General features: G+C 44.2%; 1 protein-coding gene across 4 annotated transcripts in view; it reads left to right on the top strand.

The window, feature by feature from the left end:
- Nucleotides 1-25,893, top strand: part of TANC1 (tetratricopeptide repeat, ankyrin repeat and coiled-coil containing 1) — a gene marked incomplete at its 3' end in the record, with an annotated part of 423,607 nt that overhangs the window by 319,065 nt on the left and 78,649 nt on the right. For all 4 annotated transcript variants that reach the window (XM_082260319.1, XM_082260320.1, XM_082260321.1 and 1 more), the window contains 2 exons: nt 2,677-2,785; nt 20,119-20,241. In XM_082260319.1, coding sequence (XP_082116445.1) covers nt 2,677-2,785; nt 20,119-20,241 — 232 coding nt within the window. The remainder of the gene's footprint in view (nt 1-2,676; nt 2,786-20,118; nt 20,242-25,893) is intronic.

The raw sequence follows: 25,893 nt of genomic DNA, 5'->3' as shown, positions 1-25,893 counted from the left end.
AATAGAAAATATGATCCCAAAAAAGTGTATGTATATCACACGTACACAACCACACTAGGCCCCAATTACTATTGTTTGTACCCCTAAAAGGCTAGATGAGGAGTAGGGGGAGTATGGAACAGGCAGCACCCTCAAACCTTCAGAAGTATGAGATTGTGTTCACTGTACCCCACAAAGATTGAGTTCACTGCACCCCACAATGATTGTGTTCACTGCACCCCACAAAGATTGTGTTCACTGCACCTCACAAAGATTGTGTTCACTGTACCCCCCAAAGATTGTGTTCACTGCACCCCACAAAGATTCTGTTCACTGTACCCCACAAAGATTGTGTTCACTGCACCCCAAAAAGATTGTGTTCACTGCACCCCAAAAAGGATGTTGTTCACTGCACCCCAAAAAGGATGTTGTTCACTCCACCCCAAAAAGATTGTGTTCACTGCACCCCACAAAGATTGTGTTCACTGCACCCCAAAAAGATTGTGTTCACTGCACCCCAAAAATGATTTTGTTCACTGCACCCCAAAAATGATTTTGTTCACTGCACCCCAAAAAGGATGTTGTTCACTCCACCCCAAAAAGATTGTGTTCACTGCACCCCACAAAGGATTTTGTTCACTGCACCCCAAAAAGATTGTGTTCACTGCACCCCAAAAAGGATGTTGTTCACTGCACCCCAAAAAGGATTTTGTTCACTGCACCCCAAAAAGATTGTGTTCACTGCACCCCACAAAGGATTTTGTTCACTGCACCCCACAAAGATTGTGTTCACTGCACACCAAAAAGGATTGTGTTCACTGCACCCCAAAAAGATTTTGTTCACTGCACCCCAAAAAGATTGTGTTCACTGCAGCCCAAAAAGATTGTGTTCACTGCAGCCCAAAAAGATTGTGTTCACTGCAGCCCAAAAAGATTGTGTTCACTGCAGCTCACACACAGAAAAATGGATGTGGATCACTGACACCTGCCTATCTCCAATCCCACACCACACAGCAATATCGATTGTAGTTTGTAGAACACAGTTTCCCTAAAATTCAGCAGACTCTGTCCCTAACAGGATTGAGAAGAGATCGTAGATCAGGATTGAGTGCAGATTCACCCCACCCCCCACACAGCAATATCGATTGTAGTTTGTAGAAGACACTGACCCTATAATTCAGCAGACTCTATCCCTAAAATGCCTACAACTCGCCCTGCCTAAACACTCCGACCTGTCCCTCAATTCTATCCGGACACAAATGGTTTTTTCCTGCCTATCTTTCCCTAATCAGCAGCCAGCACGTTGATGTGTGCTCTGTCCCTGAATCTAAGCAGCATAATGACGCCGCTGCGGCTGCCTCGAACTTATAAAGACTTGGTCACATGCTTCAGACGGCCAATCACAGCTACTGAGACATTTGCAGGCATGGCTGGGATGGCTTAAGGCACACCAGTTAAACGATTGTTGATTGGCTGTTGAAAGCCCGCCATGAAAAGAGCGCCAAAGCATGCAAAACCCGGAAATAAAACGACCGAACACGGATTTTTACCCGAACATACAGTAAAGTGTCCGTGTCCGTGTTCGGGTACAAAAAATCCAATTATTCGGTACGAACACGAATAATACAGTCCGTGTTCGCTCAACACTAATCATAATCAATGTTACAGAAATGTAATCCTCAGAATTCTCCTTTTCTGTGACCACAGTGGTGACATGGCTCTGCTACATAGGAATGGTGTTCAGACAGGGTGCTGATTGCTGAACAGCTCTCCACCAAAATTCATTAGACAGAGAACCTTGACACTTTTGGCCTTGGCATTGGTGAAGTGATTGGCAATGGAGCGCAGAACATTTTTGAGGATTTTAGGAGAATTGTTAAAGAGGAAGTAAACCCTCCTCTGTAACTTGTACCTATAGGTAAGCCTATGATAAGGATTACCTATAGGTACTGTAAATATCTCCTAAACATGTACCGTTTAGGAGATTTTTACCTTACATGCAGCCAGTGATGTCACTGGCGCATGCGCTCTGAAGGAACGGCCGCTAGTGCCGTTCCTTCAGAGACCCGTGACCGTCGGCTCCCACGCACGTGCGCGGGAGTGACGTCACCGCGGCTCCGGCCAATCAGATGGCCGGATGCCGCGATCCCGGAAGACGGGCGACTGGACATGTCGCCCGTCATACAGGTAAGCGGACGGCACAGTAAATATTTCATAATGAGCTAGTATGCATACTAGCTCATGTGTTTCTCTTTCAGGTTGCAAAAAGATTTTTTTTTTCTTCTGGTTTACAACCTCTTTAAATATGTCTCATCACTACCACTTTTATATGACTACTCTGGAATGGGGTTAGCTTTTTCTTAAATTGCAAGACTATCCGTTTTCTGTCTGTTAGTAGCAAGTGTATGGTCGATATCCTACCACAGCAGCTATTGAAGAAAGGACTAATAATTGCACTAGGCCACGAGAGCGCCCTCTAGTGAAAAGTCTGTAAATCTCTGTATTTTATCTAACAAAAAATGATAGGACAAGTTTGTAAAAATGTGAAATGTCACAAAAGTTACTGCAGTAATAACTTAAAATATAGTATGTTTTCTCATTTTCCTTTAAATAGGGCAGTATTCCTTTCATACCTTGTTTTAAAGGTTTTTTTACTTCATTCTAATATAGTAAAGTTTTCTGCCCTTTTGTTTTCAGAAGTGGACATGCCCTATTATCATTCATGTTTTCTCGACAAGAAGGAAAATTAAATCGGCAGCAGACCATGGAATTGGGTCACCACATCTTAAAAGCTCACATATTTAAGGTACTGCTGTGATTTGCAGCGTGAATTGTTTTGAACTATATGGGTTTAAGGAGTATTTCCATTTTTTTTTGAAAAATACACTATGTTTGTTATGTGTTCTCATTCACACAGCATACCAAAAAAAATAATAAAAGTATTCTTACCTTGGATATGTGCAGAACGAAAACATTTGTTCAGTTTAATTTCGTTATTTACATAAATTTATTTAGTTAAATTAGTTTAACTCATTTAATTTTGTTTTTGGAATTAGTTCAGTTTATTCAAATTTAAATTAAATCAATTTGAATTTTTTTAATTCCAATAGAATTGCATTTGAATTTAATTTATTCTATTCGAAATTAAATTTTGAAAGATGGTTTTACTCTTTCTATTCCATTCAATTTTATTGTTTTTTTCTATTTAATTTTTTTTTATTTTCTATTCTTTTCTTTTCTATTAAATTCTATTCAAATGTATTCTATCCAAATTCAAATTTATTTTATTGGAAACTCAGATTTCGTAAAATGGTTATATTGTTATATTTTTTCTATTTTATTTTATTCTTTTCTATTGTCTATTCTGTTCTTTTCTACTCGATTCTATTTTCTTTTATATTCCATTCAATTGTTTGTTCTATTCTTTTCTATTTTATTCAAATTCAATTTTATTCTATTCGAATTTGAGAAGATGGTTATATTTTCTATTTTATTCTATTCTTTTCTATTTTTTATCCTATTCCTTATTTTCTGTTCTATTTTATTCTGTTTTTATTTTCTATTCTGTCTCTTTTAATGTATTCTATTTTGTTCCTGTTCTTTTATTTTATATTCTGTTCTGTTTTACTCTCTTATATTTTATTCTTTTGTTTTCTTTTATATTCTTTTCTATTCTATTCCTTTATTTTCTGTTCTATTTTATTCTCTTCGGAAATTCAAATTAGATTTGAAAACTATTCAAATCAAAAACTATTCAATTTCAGTTTGATTCGTTATTTCATAATCGTTTAAATTCATTACTATTGTAATTTGGAAATTCGATTCCATCTGAATTTCTGAATAACTAAAAATTAGTCCAAATTTGAACTGAGAACAAAACGAAATGTACATGTCCATTTTGCACTTTGGAGTGTTTCTAAGGAGAAGGCGTCATGTCTAATTCTAAGAATTTCTGACCAGGCTCGTACAAACTTGATGAAAATCGGACGAAATATCCTCCGATTTTTCTCTCTCATGGTCATAACCGTTTTTAGTTGACAGTGCATAAATGTTCGCGAAATTTCTCGTCCGATTTTTTTTTTTTTAGGACATTTGCTCCTAGACTTCCAGGTCGTCGGCAACTTCAGATCATGCGCGGTCTTTCGTATCTGATTTTTCACAGACGTACTGCATACACATTAAACGAAAATTGGCCTTCTGGGGACGGATGATAAAAATGTTGGTGTTTGTCCCTCCGTTTTTTTTTCGTTGAAAATGTCGGCATCGGCTGCTGAAAGTTGTGTACACACTAGCCGAAAATCGTACAATTTTACCTCGGACTGGAATTTTCGGCAGATTTTCTACTAGTGTATACCCCACTATACAGTGTCTTTATCCCCACGCAGATTCTAGCTATACCTCATTACAATACAATAAAGGAAGGCAATGTCTACATTTTTAACCCTTTGTTAGGACAGATTGATTAAATCGAGCTTACGACTGATAATTAAAAATTTGCTAACACAGCAGACAGGGTTAATTATGTTAGACATTTCTGCATCCTAAACATTTAAAGCAAGGAGAGCATGTAGGAATTTTTCAGTAAAAGTACTTAAAACATAACTAGCTAGATTAAAATATTTCTTTTTTAAGTTATACTGTGTTAATTTTGAAAATATAGCAAACATAAAGTAGGTGTCATCATAGTTTAGCTGCAAAAGCAGAAATATGATTTAAAGTTCTTGTCAACTAGAAAAGCCATTGCTTTATTGGAGACCTGTACAGAGAGAAAATAATGGCTGCCATTGCTGACCTTTCTTCTTGAAATGCTAGTTACCTGGCTGCCATACTGTGACAGTGGCCTCAGTGAAGCACTGACCTAGAACAGGTAATTAGATTAGGAGGGTCCTGAGCCTGACTTTCAAATCTAATTTTCTGGACTGGCAACTCCGTATTTTAGGGGTCACATATTCCAGGAACATATTGGTCCATACAGTGTAAAAAATGGGCATTTTTCGGTGCAGTTACAGAGTTACAGGTGGTGCATACAGTCCCCTGCCATCAGTCTGTCCAAATTGTCAAACTGAAATACATAGAGTCTGTACGCACATCTGGGTGGTACTGGCATAGAGGGCCCTATGCATACTGGGGTTCTGGCCCTGAACATAGAAAATCTACAAGTACTGCTCGGATGTGTGTACGGTCGCCTAGTACTTCAGCCTGTCATTGGTTTTGGCACCCCCTGTGACTACAGGGTGCAGAGATTAGGCCTATTTTTTTACGCTCTGCACAAATTCATTCTTATGCATGAGCCTTTAAAGCGGTAGTAAACATTTTTTAAACTTTTTTTTTTAAATGGTCCTGTTGCTGGCTCATGCCAACATGTGCTAGTATGCACCCACATACTAGCACATTATGACAAACGTACCTTTTACGTGGAATCTTCCAACAACACGTCATCATCGCTGCTGCCGTTTCCAATTTCACCCAATCTTTCTTCTGGGTTTGCACTGGCCGCCCATTAGAATGGCCAGGCCACAATAATGTCACTGCATGCGAAGGGAGTCATGATTACAGCACAGCACTCTGCATCTACAGAACACTCAGTGTGTCCAGGATTCAGGGCTACTGCTCAAGTGCCAGTGAATATCTTCTAAACCTAGGGTCAACAACCAGTAGAACGTAATCTACCAGTAGATCGTGGACAGGTGACTGGTAGATCGCGGTCTGGGCTTGCTGACCCGCTATCCCAGAGCATCAAACAGAGTGCAATGCAGAGAGACTAATTGTAAAGTTGGAGCTGTAGTAGGGAGCAAGAGCTGCATAAGCTGATGTCTCCTCTGTAGGTGCCGGCTCCTGTCCCATGTGGAGTGATACCAACTGCACTCCACCTCTTATTCCGGCTAGCGGTCCCCAGAGTGGTGCCAGCAGCAGGAAAGAAGAGATCTTCAGGTCAGTGTGAAGCAATACACTGGGCATAATAGTATAGGGCTGCTTTTACACTGATGTGCTGCGGTTTACCCACACTGTGGCTGCAGTACAGTGTACCTGCAGTTTTCCTGTGAGTTTGCTGGTCTTAGCCATGGACTTCAATTATATCCTACAGGTTTGGTGCACTTTCTAAATGCAGGAGTTTTGGTTTAAATTCAAAAAGTGTACCACACATGCAGGGTTTAATAGAAGTCTATGGCAAAGCGCAGCTAACTCAGGAAAGTTGCAGATGCACTGCACTTGCACCTGTGGTGTGGCTAAACTGCAGCACATCATGTGAAAGCAGCCTTATAGGGGGCTCAGAAACAGTAAGCGTTCATTTACATATGCAGTTTGGGGGGTGGTAAAACTTCATAGTCTAGACATGTTTTTATCACCCAGGCCCCAACTGCAACCCCTTTAGCTGCAGTGGCCAGGGGTGTACATATGTCACAGCCACAGCAGGAGTTTAATGCCTTGTCATGGTTGGTGGGTGTAACATCTGCCAAGCATGACCCATTCAAGTGAATGAGGCCACTCTGCAAGTGCCCTGCAACCTTGTGAGTACAGCAAACAAGGGGTTTAAGCAGCCATCTTTGTGTTGCTTTCTCATTTTCTCCAAACCTGCTTTAACCCCATGGACCCCCTTGGACTTTGGCAGAAGCATTGCAGAGTGGCCCTATTTACTTGAATGATTCGCGATTGGAGGCGGCAACACCCACCAAAAGCAACAGGGGACTTAATTCCTGCTGCAGGATTTGTACAACTTTTGGCTGCTTTACATATTTATGCAAGATCATTTTAATAATCTACCTGATCCTGAGTCAAATGAGGCAATACAGTTATACAGAGTTGTATAAAGTACTCGAAACCCATACTTGAGTAAAAGTACAAGTGCTCGATCAAAAAGTGACTTGAGTAGAAGTACTAAAGTATTCAACATTTTTTGTACTTAAGTATTGCAAGTAGTTTTTTTAAAAATTTTGCTACTCAAGTACTGAAAGTAAAAGTACCAGTAGTTTTGAAAAAAAAATTGCTACTCAAGTACTGAAAGTAAAAGTACAAGTACTGTGTTATGTAGTTATTAAAGAAAGAAGTCAAAAGTTTGAACATCATATTGTTTTTAATTATTTCAAATGCAGCTTTTATTTATACATACAGTAGCATTTATTTTCGTATGCGCTGATTTACACATGACATTATACACATGTTTTGCGCTTCATGAAACCTGCCATCTACTGTTCTGGCAGTGGTAATTTTTATAATTGTAACGAGTAACTATGCAGCACAAAAAAAAAAAATATCGGAGTAGAAGTATTGAAATCATTGAAAAAATGTAGTGAAGTAAAAGTGGAAGTAGGAGAAAAAAATTCTACTCTAGGAAAGTACAGATACCGCCTTTCGGTACTTAAGTACAGTAGTGAAGTAGTTCTACTTAATGACTATACATCTCTGCAGTTATAGCATGTATGGGTAGGTTATGGGGCCAATCTCTGTTGGAAATTTTTACTTGGTTAACCAACAGCAGATTTTACAACCAATAATAAACAGTTTTCACTTGTGTTGATTAAGTATAACATACCGTAACCTGTAGTATTGTTTCATTAAGGAGTACATTATCATAACCTGTATAGGAATGCAGCCATAGAGTTAGGGCTGGGCACTGGTGCGGTTTGAAGGCTGGGCACTCCCTGCTGGCTGACAAACCTCCTTTTGTCTGGATAGAATGGTTTTGTGATCTGTGCATAATGTCTCTCAGTGGTGGTGGCTGATTTCAATCTTGGTCTTTGTTTAAGGGCAAGGTAATGGATGCTGCTTGTGTATTAATCTCTTACCTGTTGTAGTAGGCTGAGATTATCTTGTGCTATGGTGACGGAAGCACAAATCATAGTTTTTCATTCACGTTAGTAAGCAATAGCTTAGTTAAAGTGGACCCTCCTGGTAAACATCACACTTCATATATTTTAATAGGACACATCCGCTTTGTCACATTACATTATATTTTAAAGTATAAAGGTCTGTATTTATGGTCTCTGAGCTCCATCATGTTACTTACAGTGGCATGGTCTCTACCAGGTCAAGGACAAGTGTGCCCTGGGCCCTCCAAACACACTTACATTTCTAGCCGTACAACGCAGTATTTTATTTTTTAATTTTAGCCATAGTCTGTTTATGTCTAGTAGTAGGTACATTATACTGCACAAGTTATGTAGTATTGACAACATTACAAAACAAATCTAGTTGAATGGGACTTAATACTATTGGATTCACCATGACAGTCAGCCTGTCTGTGATGCACAGCACTGTTCTTCCTTATTCTTCACTAAGCTGTGACTATACATTGAACCTTTCACAGCCTCTACTATTAGTCAAATGCCTTGTAGAAACTCGTATCATGGCTGGCCCCTTCAGATATAATGATCCAAGACCAAAAATGTATTTTCTCTATGGTCCATTGACAGACGCAGCCTCCATCTTCATTAGCCATTGGGTTATGCGGCCCCCTTTAGGAATAGCTCTAGGCAGGAAAAAATTAATTCTCCACGCCCACGGGAATATTCCCATAGGCATAACCCACACACCCTCTGCTCCAGAAAACCAGTACTCTCTAGTTGCGTTCTTCCCACCCCTCATGCCTACACTGCTTTGGGATGTCCCAATGGCTAATGAAGATGGAGGCTGCATCTGTCAATGGACGATAGAGAAAACTGGATTTTTGTAAGAACTTACCATAAAATCCATTCTCTGAAGTCCATTTACAGACGCAGCACCCGCCCCTCTGATATGGGGATGGTTTTTGTGTCTCTTCTTCACTGCTTACAACAAAACGGGTTTGCTGGAGCAGAGGGTGTGTGGGTTTTGCCTATGGGGACAGCCCTGTGGGCGGGGAGAATTCATTTTTTTCCTGCCTAGAACTACTCCTGCAGGGGGCAGCATAATCCAATGGCTAATGAAGATGGAGGATGCGTCTGTCAATGGACTTTAGAGAAACAGATTTTATAGTAAGTTCTTAAAAAAATCCAGTTATTTTGCAGCTTGCTAATCTTTAGAAGTGGCTGCATTTATTTTCTTTTTTTCAGACTTTTTTCCTCCGTTTTCACCTGGTGATCTGGCCAGTAAAGCACCTCCTGTATTAGAGTGCCCACCACTCTGGATGCAGGAGCAAAAGAGACTTCTTTGGACTGCAGCATTGTCAGTCTGAGGGGAAGGGAGTGTTAGATGTACTAGTATATTTAGATATACTAAAACATTGAAGCCAAACTCCAGCTCACACGTTTATAATCCATTACAGCAAACCTTTTTTTTTTTTTTTTTACCTTTGGGATAAAGGTTTTACATAAAAGCTGATCATTGTAAGCACTCCTGCTAGTGTTAAATGGTTTGTCTCATTTCTGTAACTGATACATTCTGCTGGAGAGCTTGTTCTTTTGAAAAGCAATGAACCTACTGGCCAGATCACCAAGTAAAAGTAGAAGAAATATAGTAGCAAGAAAGCACTAGGGCCAGTTTATACCACATGCAGTCCAGTGCGTTTTTTTTCTGCAACAAAAACGCATGGAAAGTAGGATATATGGTTTCCAATAGCATAGTTCACACCAGTGCAGTCAGTTCCTGTGCTTTCCAGTTCCAGAAAAAAAGTAGAACATGCTGCATTTTTCCTGAACTGGACTGTACTGGATTGGGGTAAAATGCATCAAAAATGCAATGGAAGGCACTGAAACGCTTCAAAAAAACCCGGTACCCCAGTACAGTAGAAAAAAAGCATCTGGAATTGCATCAAAAATGCACTGGAATGCATCAAATACGCATCAAAACGCACATGCAGAAACGCATCCGGAACAGATCTGGAGGACGTTTTTGTGGTTGGAACTAGCCCTAAAAAAAAAAAAAAAAAAAAAAGAAATGAATGCAGATATTACATCGAAGAAATGGTAAGCTGCAATATAATAAATGTTTGCTTTTGGGTTTATTACGGCTTTAAGCTGACCATAGATGAATCGAAATTCAGCTGGTTCAGTGGGGCCTGAACAGATTTGATCCATTTATAGCCATTCTGCGTGACAGAAGTCGATCAAACATTCGACAGACGGGACAGCCAATCGGCTGCAACCACCTGTGCAGAGGAGTCCCGCTGTGAAAATACAATGTCTCAGCAGGAAGGATTCCTGCATCCATGTGCTTGTGTGGAGGGGGGAATATGTTTTTGTTTTTTCAATCAGTTCATTAGTTCAGTGTTTCTCAACCTCCTTCCAGTCAAGGCACCGTTTAAAAATGTTGATGATCTCAAGGCACCCTTTATAATTATGGATGATCTCAAGGCACCACATTCTCAAATGTATAAAACTAAACGAATAGTTTTACATATTGAAGCAGCATCCACACACATGGGACATCCGACATTAGAGGTGATTTATTCTTTTAACCACTTTACCATTTTGCTGTCTTACGTCCAGGCCACTTTTTGCAATTCCGCACCGTGCAACTTTAACTGACAATTGCGTGGTCGTGTGACGCTGTACCCAAACAAAATTTACGTCCTTTTTTTTCCCCCACAAGCAGAGCTTTCTTTTGGTGGTATTTGATCACCTGTGCGATTTTTACTTTTTGCGCTATAAACAAAAAATAGCGTAAATTTTGAAAAAATAACTATTTCTCTTACGTCCTCCGACAGTCGCCGCCCACTTCATATTCATCACCAATGGGGTTATGTCCTTTATTCCGTAGGAGTAGCTAGGCAATAGAATATGTTAGTACAAAGACTTTTAACATATCCCACCCCCAGGGGGTGGTCCCCTCAGTACATAACCCTCCACTTCCTGTATCCAACTCAGTTTCATTTGTCTAGCTGTCAGGAGTAGCTGGAAGTTTCTGTGCTGGGGCACCTTGTCTCAGCTCTCTTTCCTTTCTTTGGATTTTATTTGAGTTTTTTCTCTCTTTCTTGTTAGCTGTTATTTTACCAGCGTTAGTTAGTTCTTCTGATGAAGAGGATCTTGCGGGCTGCGTCTCGGGCTGACCCCCCTGGTAGCAGGCTGTGGGTCAGTGGTTTCTCAGCCCGCCATCGAGCGTTCAGTCAGGTATTGCTCCTGAGTTATCTGAACGACCCATCCCTGTTCCGTGCAGGGATGCTAGGTGAGGTGGCTACCTCACTGGACGCTGTGCGGTTTCTCAACCCACCTTCTGATGCGTCCTGGATGCGACTCTCCCTGCCTCATGTGCAGCGGTTTGTTCGCCTGTGCGGGTCCCCCACGCCATGTAAGAGGTAAGTGCATTTATGTGGGGACCTGTCTGTCTGGGGGGTGTCAGTCTGGGACTGTGTACCTTGCCCTGTGTTCACACTATTACGTTTTCCCTATCTCTCACATTGCAAGCTGTGGGCTGCAGGAGGGGGGGCTGGCTGCACTCTGTGTCAGTTTTCTGTCTGTGTGAACGGCTGTGTGCTGTGGGGCTTGAGTTTCTCTTGCTTGGGGCACATTACAGCGCCGCTGCGGCGGTTTACCATGTTCCTTTTTTGGGCAGATGGTGTGTTTTACTTCTCCCTCATGGGGTGTGGGAGCGGCAGTTTCGGCGCCATTTTGACTGCTATCGCACCGGCCGCATGTTTTACATGCATGGCGGCCATTTTCTTGTAGCCTCCATAGGCTTTCATAGAGCGCCCTGTATGCCAGCATTTCCTTTCCTTCAGGAGCACCGCAGGCAGCAGCAGCAGCACCGATCTCTCCAGGTTCATTTCTTTTTATTCCCTGTATCCTGCCTTGGTATACTTGCCCCTGTGGGGGTCCCTTGTGTGGGATGCTTAGTGTGAGTGGGCTGCGATCGCAGCGCTCTCTTAAAGGGGCGGTCACCCATTTATTTTTGCTGCTACAAGGGCATGGATTTTCAGGAATACTAGTTTCCTGCCAATTTAGGGGGAAGCCAGGGGACTGCGGTTTCCCCCCCCCCGGGGGGGGATTTGGCTGCGATTGTGGCTAGCCTTGCGACTCAGGTGCAAATGCTGGTGGTTGCTCAATCCTCTAAAAGGCCCAGAGTTTTCAATTTCCTCTGTTTCAAGAGGGTGATGGTACTGGGGCTGCTGGGGCAGAGATCTCCTTATCGGGGTCTCGTTCCTCCCGGGACCTTATAGGGTCAGTAATGGAGGCTGAGGTAGAGGGGGTTGATAATTCTCCCCCTGGCTCGTCTGAAGAGCTTGCGCTCATGGATGAATTGGTTGCTTCTATCAAGCAAACTCTGCGTTTGGAGGAGGAAACATGTCCTCCTGCTGCCTTGGCGGCTTATGGGACGCAGAAAAGGCGCATATCATCGCAGATGTTTCCATGCACTGATGATTTTCAGCGCGCTGTGAAAGAACGATGGCGTAATATACGCAAACCTTTTGCTGTACCAAGTAGGTTTAAGCTGCGCTATCCTTTTACGCCCGCTACTGATGGGCGTTGGTGTGTCCCACCTCCGGTGGACCAGGCGTTAGCAGTTTTGAACAAGTCCACTGCGATTCCTGCTGCAGACACCCCGGTGTTCCGGGATGCCACGGACAAGAGGATGGAGTCCTTTGCCCGTCGTACCTATTCTATTATGGGTTCTATGTTGAAAGCTTTATTGCTTCACTTATGGCGGCCCAGGCGGTCGCGAACTGGACGCAGGTGCTTAGGCGTGTCCTGGGGGCTGATTCTGCCCCCCAGGCGAGTATTTGTGTGATGCGGACCTGGATATGGTTCCGTTGGCTGCACGTGTACACAGTGTGGCGGTGTTATCTCGCCGCCTGGTTTGGTTGAAGTGTTGGTCTGTGGATCAATCTTCACGTAGGACCTTGGCCAATCTGCCGTTTGATGGTTCTCGCCTTTTTGGCGAATCCCTGGATGCCCTAATTAAAGGGGTCATGGGGGGTAAGAGCACGCTCTTACCTCAATCCCACTAGACTAAGACGGCTCCTGGAAAACAGAATGATTTCTTTCGGCCCCCTCAGGGGTCCTTTCGTGCCTTTCGGTCACATTTTTTGGGACAAGCCGTCCAAGGGTCAAGGCTCCCGCAAGAAGCCGTGGGCAGGTAAGCAAAGGTCCGGCCAATCCGGTTCTGCGGCCCACAACAGTGCGGCCTGAAGGGGCGCCCTCACCCACTTCACAGGAAATCGTTCGATCTGGCCACTAGATCGAGTTTCTCTCTCGGCCGGAGAGCAGATTTTTTCCCTCAAGTCTTCTGTTATCCCCGGAGCGTTTGCGGGACCTGCATCTAGCGGTGCAGGACCTGAGGGCTCAGGGAGTGGTGGTCCCGGTGTCTCATCGGGACAGATTTCGGGGGTTCTATTCCAATCTGCTCACCGTGCCCAGGAAGGAGGGCAAGGTGCGTCCGATTCTGTACCGCCTTGTGCGGGTGCGCAAGTTCCGCATGGAATCCCTGCGGTCGGTGGTGGCTGCCCTGGTTCCGGGGGAGTTCATGGCTTCCATCGACTTGCAAGATGCGTATCTTCACATCCCGATTTTCGAGGGTCACCAGAGGTACCTTCGATTCGCCATAGCGGAAGATCATTACCGATTTGTGGCGTTGCCTTTTGGTCTCGCCTCTGCTCCAAGGGTGTTCACCAGAGTGCTGGCACCGGTTCTGGCTTTGTTGAGGGCCCAGGGCATTTCGGTTCTGGGGTATCTGGACGATATTCTGGTTCGGTCTGCGACCAGCCAGAGTCTGGAGAAGGATCTGTCCGTCACGTTGCAGACTCTGCAGGAGTTTGGTTGGACGATCAATTTTCCAAAGTCGACATTGTGCCCATCGGTTCGGATTTCTTACCTGGGTATGATTCTGGCCTCTGTCCAGGCGTAGGTCTTCCTGCCGGAAGAAAAACTCGCAGCTCTTCAGGAGGCAGTCAGGTCCCTCAGGGACGTTCCATCTTCGTCCATTCGGACGTGCATGCGGTGTCTGGGATTGATGGTCTCGGCTTTCGAGGCGATTTCCCTTCGCCCAGTTTCACACGCGGGATCTCCAAGCGGAGATATTGTCCAGGTGGGACGGGCGTCCGCAGTCTCAGTTCTCAGACCAGAAGGGATCTTCTGTGGTGGCTTCTATCCCCCTCAGTATCGGGGGGCAAGTCTTTTCGTCCCCTTTCGTGGACGGTGATCACCACGGACGCCAGCCTGTCGGGCTGGGGTGGTGTTCTGGGCGTTCTGTCCACCCAGGGTGTTTGGTCGACGGAGGAATCCTCCCTTCCTATCAACGTTCTGGAACTGCGAGCAATACTCCTCTGTCTTCGTCGTTGGACGGACAATCTTCACGGCTACCCGGTTCGGGTGCAGACGGACAATGCCACGGCGGTGACTTACATCAATCACCAAGGGGGCACCAGGAGCGCCCGGGCGGCTCGAGAAGTGGCCGCGATTCTGTCTTGGGCCGAGACGCATGTCCCGGCAATATCGGCAGGTCACATTCCGGGGGTGAAAATTTGGCAGGCGGATTATCTGAGCCGTCGAACCCTGGACCAGGGAGAATGGTCCCTTCACCCGGCTGTCTTCCAGATGTTGTGCGCGAGGTGGGGTCTTCCGGAGGTAGACCTGTTCGCGTCTCGTCTGAACTACAAAGTACCACGGTTCGTGGCAAGGAGTGCGATCCTCGGGCAGACGCGTCGGACGCGTTGGTTGCCCCGTGGCATCAGTACCAACTGATGTATGCGTTCCCGCCGATTCAATTGCTGTCCAGGTTCCTTCGCGGAACCGACCACGGTGATTCTTGTGGCACCGGACTGGCCTCGCCGGTCCTGGGACGCAGACCTCGTAAATCTGGCAATCGACGCCCCGTGGCGTCTGCCTCTTCGAGAAGATCTTCTGTCGCAAGGACCGGTCTTCCATCATGCTTTACAGTCGCTGGCCTTGACGGCCTGGCTGTTAAAACCGAGGTCCTGAAGAACAGGGGTCTTTCCCCTGAGTTCATTCACACCTTAATAAATGCGAGGAAGTCTTCCTCGGGGAAGGTTTATTACCGTACTTGGAAGGCGTATTTTGCCTGGTGCGTATCCAGGGGTTTCTCTCCTGACACTTATTCGGTGTCTAGGGTGTTGCCCTTCCTTCAGACGGGTGTTGACCAGCGTCTGGCGCTGGCCACGATCAAGGGTCAGGTGTCTGCTTTGGCCGTTCTTTTTCGACGGCCTGTGGCATCTGATTCTTTGGTTAGCACTTTTGTGCGGGGGGTACGTCATCTGATCCCTCCTAGGAGGGACCCTCTTACCCCTTGGGACTTGAATCTAGTTCTATCAGTGTTGCAGCGTGCTCCTTTTGAAAGGTTCAGGGAGATCTCGCTGTCTTTGTTATCCAAGAAGGTCGCCTTTTTGGTGGCTATCACCTCGACTCGACGAGTGTCGGGGCTGGCAGCCTTGTCCTACAAGTCTCCGTGTCTGGTTGTGCATTTGGACAAGGTGGTCTTGCGACCTAACCCTTCTTTTCTTCCAAAAAGGGTTTCGGACTTTCATCTCAATGTGGACATTGTCAAACCTTCGCTTTGCGCGAAGCCGAAGCATCCGACGGAGGTGTTGCTTCACTCCTTGGATGTTGTCCGGGCGATTAGAGTCTATTTCACGTCGACTGAGTCTTCTCGCAAGTCGGATGCCTTGTTTGTCCTTCCGGGAGGTCCTCGGAAGGGCATGGCGGCGTCGGCTTCTACAATCGCCAAATGGATCAGACAGACCATTGATCAGGCCTATGCTTTGAAGGGGAAAGTTCCCCCTGTACCTGTGAAGGCGCACTCTACCAGATCTCTGAGTACGTCTTGGGCCTGTCGTCATGGGGCCTCTGTGGCCCGGGTGTGTGAGGCGGCGACTTGGTCGACCGTACACACTTTCACGATATTCTACAGAGTAGATGTTCAGGCATCGGCTGATGCTTCCTTTGGCCGCAAGGTTCTTAGTGCGGCAGTTCCCTAGAGCCCTTGTTACGGGTTCTTTGGCTTTTTGGGATTTTTGTTTTTTCCCTGGGTTTTCTTGCTCCTGTTGAGCGAGTGTTTTGTTCTTATGCCCAACTGGTTTCCTTCCTTTGGTAAGGTTCCTTTCTCTGATGGGGAGACGGCGTTGCCTTGGGCGCGGCTGTGTTCTTCCCACCCCTCATGTTTACACTGCTTTGGGACATCCCCATTGGTGATGAATATGAAGTGGGCGGCGACTGTCGGAGGACGTAAGAGAAAACGGAATTTTTGTAAAATCTTACCTGTAAAATTCCTTTCTCTGAGTCCTCCGACAGTCGCCGCCCCCGCCCCTCTTTTGGGGTTTTTGATGTACTCTCTACTGCTATTCCACTGAAACTGAGTTGGATACAGGAAGTGGAGGGTTATGTACTGAGGGGACCACCCCCTGGGGGTGGGATATGTTAAAAGTCTTTGTACTAACATATTCTATTGCCTAGCTACTCCTACGGAATAAAGGACATAACCCCATTGGTGATGAATATGAAGTGGGCGGCGACTGTCGGAGGACTCAGAGAAAGGAATTTTACAGGTAAGATTTTACAAAAATTCCGTTTTTTCAAATTTTTTTATATGAAATTCCCCCCAAAAAAATGTAAAAATCAAAATTTTTTAAAATCTTTGGCCAATTTGTTCTCTGCTACCTATGTTTGGTAAAAAAAATCACCATAAGCATATTTTGATTGGTTTGCGCAAAAGTTATTGCGTTTACAGCCTTTTTCAACCAGGGTACAACTAAGGGAAAGATTTCTGTCATTTTTGGTGTTTTTTTTTTTTTTTTTTTTTTAACGAGTAATGGCGGCGATCTGCAATTTTTTTTTTTTTTTTTCGCGGGACTGCGACATTGCGGCGGACAGATCGGACCCTTGACTGACATTTTTGACACTTTTGGGGGTACCAGTGACATTACTACAGTAATCAGTGCTATAAATATGCACTGTCAATGTAAAAATGACACTGGTAGGGAAGGGGTTAATTTTATTGGAGAGGGAGGGGTTAATGTATGCCTGGTGCTTACTAACGTGTGTGGGGGAGGTGACTGAGTGACACAGGGACAGATTGCATGTTCAGCTATGCTGAACCCTGCAATCTGTCACTGTCTGTCACTTAGGAGATCTGCACGCTTTGTTTACACAAGCAGGCGGATCTCCAAACTCGATTCCCTGACCGGGGAAGAGCAGCGCCGCTGCTCCTCCCCTGGCCCGACTCCCGCTGTGACTAAATACAGTGGGAGCGAGCCTCTGGCGGCGCGCGAGCGCCGCCCACAAGGGGAGGAGTCCAGCGGCGTAGGTCTACATCGCTGGACGGGAGCGAGCCACTGTGCCGCAGTAGAGGCACAGTGAGCGGGGGTAAAGTGGTTAAAGCTAATACACTTTTGTACACTGGTACTGACTAGCGTTCCAGCATTTCTTCTTCCTCATTTTCTCTCCCTCACACAGATAACGTGACCCCAGCACGTACAGAGCGGGGAGCGGTGCTAAACAAGGATACCCTGCATGTGCCCAATGTCCTCCTAATTAATCAATGACATCAGGAGTTGTTAGGTTGCTGGTAGCTGGCCTGCCCAATGCCCAAGGTTGTAATGTTGCACATTGAAAACCTGTGGCTTTGTGTATAAGAAAGCAGTCTTGATCCCCCCGTTGTTTTTTACACAGTTTTTAGGCATTTTGCCAAGGCACCCCTGAGAAACCCAGAAGGCACCCCAAGGTGCCTAGGCACCCTGGTTGAAAAAGGCTGCATTAGTTGATCAAATCCCCCCCCCCCCTTCTAAGGTGAACCTTTTTATTTTGACATGAAGAAAGTTTTTTGACAAATATAAACTAGAATGTCTCATAAAAAAATACCCGTATGAATCTTTTATTTTTTTTTAACCAGGAACAGCTGACTGATTGGTTGATATTGTCAAGGTCTTCATTTCCTACCCCTTCCATGTTTTCATACCCATTGGGGCTGATTTTACTAAAACTGAAATCAGGTACAGCTCTGCATACAAACCAATCAGCTTCTAGGTTTTTTTTGTTAAAGCGGAATGTAAACCCATTGATTTAACAGTTTTAAAAAACAATTCTATTCCGGCATTCCAGAAATGCTAACTGCCACATTGGTTGTGCACCAAACTTTCAAACCATCCAATGGCTGGAGTCCTAACTGATCACATGTGCAGCATCATGGCAATTGAAGATTAAACAGAGGCCAAGATGGCAGCTTCCTTGGCTGAAAACAATAGAAGGGTTTACTTCCACTTTAAACTGAACAAGCTGAAGTTAGAAGCTGATTTGCTGACATGCAAAGCTGCACCACATTTTGTACTTTCCAGTTTTAGTAAATCAACACTAGTGTCTATATCCGATAGCTCTCAATTGTCTTAATAGACACTCATCAAAGGCATTGAATGACTGTAAGACATTGTTGAGATTGTTTTTCTGTCATTTGTTTGTAAGTGAAATACCGCAATTCCAGTAAACACAGACTTTAAAGTATTTCAAGCAGCTAAAAATAATTTGCAATGATGGGAATTCTGCCTCATTGGTTGTGTAAGATAATATCTGCAGAAAGATGTCATGCAGTAATCTAAACTGAAAATGTCAATAAAACGCATATCATTTTCCTCCCTTCTTTTTCACTTCATAATATATTGCCTTAATATGGTCTTTGTTAGCAGATTACCACTGGGTAATTCAGGAAAAAGTAGGAAAAAAGATTTATAGATACTCTCCCTTAACATATTATCTGTATATCAGGAAGTACTGTCAGCATATATACAAACACTTAGCAAGCTTTTACTCAGTTTAAAAGGAGAAGTAGTGCCACCTAGTACTGCACTCCTGTGACCCCTATTCAGCTGACAGCGGGTTAAAGTCCACTATTGGCTGATGTCACTTAGCCAGTCCAGGCTCTGGAGACTTCCCAGCTTTAATGTCAAGATCCACCCAGATTCTTGACTGGCAGCTGGCTCAGCCTCTCAGCGCACTGCTGAGAGCCTGAGCCAGCTGCACCCGCCCCCTGCACAGCTTGGCTTTCAAGTGAGCACTGGAGGGGCAGAGCAGAGAGCCGGTGACTATCAGTCACCAGCTCTCTGCTCACTGAAGACAGAGAACCAAACGATCAGTGGTCATTGATCGCTCGGTTCTCTGTTCTAGAGGCAGCAGGGGACAGATACAACATCGTATCAATGCTGCATACCACCTGGGGGTGCATGTAGGTTTGTTTTTTTTGGTTCCCAATTTATTTTTTTTTTTTTTAAAGAACAGACCTCCTGTAAGGAATCATGTTTGCTAAATGTACTGACAGATCTTATTTTAAATCCCTCCCACCATCCTTTAAGCTAATCTGAAAGAAAGACCTGTAAAATATCTATTGACACTTGGCAGCTGGTCATTGAATATAGCCATGGTTGAGGTCACTATCAACAGGCACAGTCAGCCAGTTGGTGACAGATCTAGAGCCATGGTTGGGGTCACTATCAACAGGCACAGTCAGCCAGTTGGTGACAGATCTAGAGCCATGGTTGAGGTCACTATCAACAGGCACAGTCAGCCAGTGGGTGACAGATGTAGAGCCATGGTTGAGGTCACTATCAACAGGCACAGTCAGCCAGTTGATGACAGATCTAGAGCCATGGTCGAGGTCACTATCAAAAGGCACAGTCAGCCAGTTGGTGACAGATCTAGAGCCATGGTTGAGGTCACTATCAACAGGCACAGTCAGCCAGTTGGTGACAGATCTAGAGCCATGGTTGAGGTCACTATCAACAGGCAGAGTCAGCCAGTTGGTGACAGATCTAGAGCCATGGTCGAGGTCACTATCAACAGGCACAGTCAGCCAGTTGGTGACAGATCTAGAGCCATGGTTGAGGTCACTATCAACAGGCACAGTCAGCCAGTTGGTGACAGATCTTGCCCTTTGGCAACATGACCACCATCATCACCATCCCCATTACCATCACTCTGTTCAGGGTACTGGCGAGATGCCATAGCTGCTAATAAGGATTTCTTTAATTTGCATTTTGGTTGAGGGGCAATGCTGAAGCCAACTGAATTTCCTTTTTTGTTGTCCTCAAGTTAACATTTTGCTAAATTCCCTTTCAATTCTGTTAGTCTGAAGTAATGTGTAGTTACCATTAGCAATACTAGTTCAGTTCTCAGTTTAGAGTAGAGCAGTAAGGGTTACTATTAGACACTACTAATTGCTTATTAAGTTTTTTGCCTTATTAAAAAGTCCATTATATGTAAATCTGACAGCCGGCCTGTTTCATTTCTTCAGGGACTCAGTAAGAAGAATGGGATCTCATCCAGTACTCTTCAAGCCTTGTGGATTGGATACAGCACGGATGGTTTGTCTGCCGCCCTTGCTTCACTAAGGAATCTGTACACCCCTAATGTAAAGGTAATTGTACTGCAAAGAATTTGCTGTATGTGCACTTTGTATAGACAGTAGACGGAAAATAACCTGAATGACTTTTCTACTCCAGTGGTTGATAAAAAGTTGAAAAGCTCTGGAGCTTAAATGTGGGAGCAGCTTGTGCGTTTTGGATATTGTTCAACAAGTGACACAGCACACAATACTTCAGCACTGTGGTCAGGCCATGACATCAACAAGACATGTGACCTGTGTCAGCTCAGAGAGCACGATCAAGGCTTTCATGGCTAGAACAATATAAAGGTTGTCTGTACTCTCCCAAACTGTCCAACCGTGTCAGAGAAGAAACTATAGGACTTCTAAAAGTCTGAAGTGACCTACTATATTTAATGATATGTTGCAAAAGCATTGGTGTGCAGCAACCCATAGCCACCAGTCACTGATCAACTTTCATTAGCTTGACTATACTAAGCTGGTAAAAAAGCTTTTTTAGAAACCTTCACTTTTTTTTTTTTTTTTTTTTTTTATAGACAGCTGCCCCAATTTTTTTTTTTTTTACCAAGGAGGAGTTTGTTGGCAGAAGAAACATACTAAGTCCGTTCTACCAAAAATTAAAGAGAGTGAAAATTAGGTGTGAAAAAAACTAAAATCAAGACCAAATATTACAGTTAAAGACTTATTTTTATTACACATATCTCATTAAAAGTGGAGCTCTCAAATATTAAAAAAAGAAACACTAGTTCAAACGTATTCATAATTCAACATAGTGGGTAAGCTAAAATATGTAGTGCGTTTTTTATTTTATTTTTTATTTTTTTTATAAAAGCTCTGTTCCCCCCCACAGAAGTGTCCCGTGGCCCCCTCCCCCTACGGGAGTGTCCTGTACCCCCCCCCCCCAATGCAGTGTCCTTCGCCCTTTTCACATCACCCTCCCCTATTTTAATGTCCTCTGCCCCCCACAGTAGTGTCCTGTACCCCCCAAATAGCTGTGTCCTCTGCCCCCTTCCCCCCCCCCACCGTAGTGTCCTGTACAACCCCCAAAGCAGCACCCTCTGCCCCCCAACCACCCACCCCCCCCCCCCCCCCAACTGTAGTGTCCTCTGCCTCCCATCTCCCATAGCATTGTCCTCTGCCCCCATAGTTTCCTGTGTCCACCCAAAAAGTGTCCTCTGCCCCTGAAAGCAGTGTCCTCTGTCCCCCTCACATAACCCCCCCCCCCCACCACCACCACCACACAGGCACACACAGGCACGCAGCACTGTCTAGGTAGAACTCTCCTACCTGACAGCATTAGTGGGAGCTGCCTCAGTTAATTTTTAATAACAAGCTGTTGATCGGTTGCTAGGACTGGTTACTGTCCTAGCAACCAGTCATCTGCTGGTTAACTGAGGCAACTCCTGCCCTCCATCCAGTACTATGTTGCCTCCAGCTCTTCACTATTCAGTGGACATGAGAACAGCGGATGATGGGGGAAGCAGAACTGTGTTTACATTCTACTTGTCAGTTGCCCACAGTCGCTTGCCAACCCAGATCCAAAGTATTTCCCAGAACAAGGTCCACATTCTCAAGGATGCCTGTGCAAGCTCACATGGTATATATTATCAAGGGTCTTATGCTAGTGCTGCATGAACATCAAACCCTCAATCCATGATAGAAACATTTATTCTATTCTGGTCCCCTGTTCCAGAATGTAAACTTATGAGCTGAAACAGTATGAAAGCGCTGAGATGTGAAGAGGCCTGTTAGGTGATGTCCCCCCTGAGTGAGAAAGAACACCAACCCTGCTTATTCTGTGTACAGGGAGAAAAAGGACAAAAAACTTTAGCTCCTCCTTAAGGTGAAGAAAGACCTAACTGGTAAAAACAATTCCAAGTGACTAACATCAAATAAGGTCACTGCAGGTGTTTCTCTCTGGTCCTCTTGCATTACCGATAGTGCCATTTCCTTCTATTGTGGACATAGGATGACAGCATCTTCACCAGCTTTAGATTCCAGGCCACTAATGACTGCTGTTCCATCCCTTTCCACTCTGGCTTCTTTGACCTTGGATGGTGACATCAGCTGATCACTCCTGCCCTTGGGTTGCTTAGTTTTCTGTCAAATTTTAAAGTGTTTTTAATTTGTTTACATTTTAAGTTTCCATTTTAGGACAGCAGGTAATAATAATAACTATCATATATCAATACATGATATGTTACCCCTTTATTGATATGTTAATAAAATGAAAATGTTCATGGTGATCTTTAGTGTCTGAATCCACAATACCTCGTAAGAAAACTGTTACTTGTATGAACTGTACACCTAAACCCCCAATTCCCACCGAAATTACAAATCCATTGAAACGTCTTCTCACTGTGCGTTTGTGTATTTTATAACGCCCTCGCTCATTCAGTAAGGGTTTGCAATCTCTACGGTACGGAAGTTCTTATACAAAACCAGCTTTAAATCTGTTTCCTCTTTTCAATATAAGCCTATTTTATTTTCTCAGTTCCTTCCCCGCCTACAAACCTTCCTCTACTCATTCATCATACCGTCTGTTGGTGTTTAGACGTCTTTCTGTGACTGTCAAAATGCAAAGTTTTGCAATTATAGTAATATGGGGTTATGTTTACCAGGGGCCTCCCCAACTGTGTGGTAATTGCAGTGTTTTGTTTGGGCTGTATCTGCTGGAGATCGCTGTTGCTGCAGCAAGATTTATATTGGTAGTCGTTGAAACCTTATACCGGAATAAGGAAGCTAAACTAAAGGGGTTTATTTTACTAAGCTTTCCACTTCAGTGGATATTTCATTAAGAATAATGTGGAAGGATAAACAACTTTGTGTGCTTTTCAGTGGGTCTAGATGGATGTAGAGAACTCCACCAAATTATATTTAGATATATAAATGACCAGACTAATATATAGATTTGTTTAACATTTATACATGATATTTTTTTGTGTATTTTTGTACCGTGTGTCTTCACTGTTTGCTGTTTGTGTGTTGGATGGATTAGAGCAGAGACTGCGAGTCAGGCCTTCCTGTCCAACATCAGTGCCTGACCTCACAAATGCTCTTCTGGAAGAATGGTCAAACAGACACACTCCTAAACCTTGTGGACCGCCTTCCCAGAAGTGTTAAAGCTATTATAGCTGCAAAGGGTGGGCCAACTCAATATTGAACCCTAAGGACTAAGACTAGGATGCCATAAAAGTTCATGTGCGTGTAAAGGCAGGCGTCCCAATACTTTTGACAATATAGTGTATTTAAAAGTGCGGAAACTTTTTGAAGACCCCTTGTTTTTGTATTTAGAACTTGTTTTATCCTTTTACATTATTCCTAATGAGATATCCGCTGAGGTGGAAAGCCTAGTCAAATAAACCCCTTTAGTTTAGCTTCGTTATTCCAGTCTAAGGATTTTAACTACTACCAATAATTTTTCCATTTTCTATTTGAGTTTCCCTTATATTTTTTCTATTTTCTTGAATTTTCATTATTATGATATTTTTTCCATTAAGGTAATAGAATCCCTGTATCTAAAACCAAACAGTACAATATGTTCCTGACCAAGAATCCGAGAAGTATGACCAAAGCTTCTTTGGCTCTACTTCTCCTATGGTTTACAGGAGTGCACTCCTGGGACTTGTTTTCAGCTGACAGCGGGCTTTAGCTGATCCAGGCACTGGATCGACCCAGATGCCTGGATCGACAGCTGGCTCAGCCTCTCAGTGAGCCACTGGGAGACTGAGCCAGTCCCTCCTACCCCTTCTTCAGCCAGCGCTCCAGTGAGCGCTGGGGGGGTGGCAGAGCAGAGAACCGGTGACTGACAGTCAGAGGGGAGACCTGAGAGATCAATGGTATTCCCAGTGCAGAGGCATCAAGGGGAACATGCAGCATCATAGCGATGCTGCATTCACCTGGGTGAGTGTGTGTGTGTGTATGTATGTGTGTATATATATATATATATATATATATATATATATATATATCTATATATATATATATATATATATATATATATATATATATTTTTTTTTTTTTTTTGTAAACCCATAATTGTCTTTTAACCTACTCTTCACAAAACTGGGAAAAAATATTTTCTTTTAAAATAAAGTCCAGCCTCCTATTAAAAATAAGTATGTGCTGCAGCACTTAAAGCTTATCCGTGGCCAAAATGTGAAATCATACATATTCATTTCCACATTGTTTTAAAACATTTTTCCAGCCTACCTCTTTTAACCTGAATGATCGTTAAGTTTTAAAAACTTACTTTGTAAAGATTCCCACACAAAGATTCCCACACATTTACTTAATTTCTGCAACACATATTCACTATGCCCTGTGAATGGGCACTGCTGTGTCACACATTTCACAGAGTCTTCTTCTGAACTACAGAGGTGCCGAAAGGAGGAGTTTCAGGAGGTGGAGTCAGTACAGAAATCACTGCTTGTAGACACAAAGGTACCATAGGATATGTAGTCCTTATAAATTTAAAGTAAAACAGCAGAGCTGCAAAATATGTAGCAGTTCCAGGAAGTTGTTGAAAGAGATGCCGGCAGACAGGCAGCACTTACAACATGAAAGAATAGAGATTTCTCTTTCGTTCATTGACGGACACAGCTCCTTATCTATCTTCTTGACCATTGGGTTATACTGCACCCTACAGGAGTAGGACACTAGGCAGGAAAAAGCTTGACTACGCCTATGGGGTAGTCCCAGGAGGTATACTCCCACTCTCAGCTGTATGCCCTCAGTTTTTTTGGCCTAGTCAGGAGTAAGGACCTAGTTCCTTGCTGGGATTTCTGGTCCTGGCAATTGTTTTCCTTTTAAATGGAACTTTTCCCTATCTTTGTTTTTTTGTTCCTGTGGGAATCTACAATCTATCAACTGCCGGACTGGGCGACGGACTGGATAATCTAGATCTAAAGGTTCCCCGCAGTCTGGCCAGTGAGCGCATACAGGCCTCAGCTCCACGCTAGGTCAACCGCGACATAGCCCCACTGGATGGGGGCTGGCCTGCGAGTTAAACGTCTCGCGAGGGTGCATATGACCTGGCCTCGGCCTAATTCGCATTATTCCTCCTGGCTGACAGCTCCCCCCATTCCAATGGAGCGGTGGTCTGTCAAAAGCGGTGCCACCCTGTTTCTTGGTATAAGTAGCTGGCTTTCTAAGGTGGGCAGAACAATTTGTTCCAGTCCTCTCTGCCGTACACATTCCACGTAAGGTACAGAGGTTTGTGGCAAGGCCTCGGGATCCCCCAGACACATTAGTGGCTTCTTGGAGTTGGTATAGTCTGATTTACGGTCCCCCCCCCCCCCAAAACCTCTGGCAAGTCTCCTGTGCAGAATCGAGGTACATGGGGATTCCGGTCATTCTAGTGCTTCCAAACTGGCCTCGCCGGTCTTTGTACGCCGATCTGGTATGGCTGGTCGCCGGTGCTCCTTCGAGACTTCTCTGCTGTCCCGAAGGGCCAATCTTCCATCCTATTTTACAGTCGCTGGCTTTAATGGCTTGGCTGTTGAAAGCCAGTTGTTGAAGGATAGAGGTTTGTCTGAATCGGTGATTCCTAAGCTGTTAAAGGTTAGAAAATCTACTTCTGGGAAGATCTACCATCATACTTGGAAGATGTACATTGCATGGTGTGAGTCTCTTGGGGTTCACCCTCGCTCCATTTGGTGGCTCGGATCTTGGCCTTCCTCCAAG

The sequence above is a fragment of the Pelophylax lessonae genome (genome assembly GCF_965119305.1).
Source record: "Pelophylax lessonae genome assembly, chromosome: 6".
NCBI lineage: Eukaryota > Metazoa > Chordata > Amphibia > Anura > Ranidae > Pelophylax > Pelophylax lessonae.
Note: the sequence above shows the minus strand (reverse complement) of the source record. Positions and strands in the feature narration are given on the sequence as shown.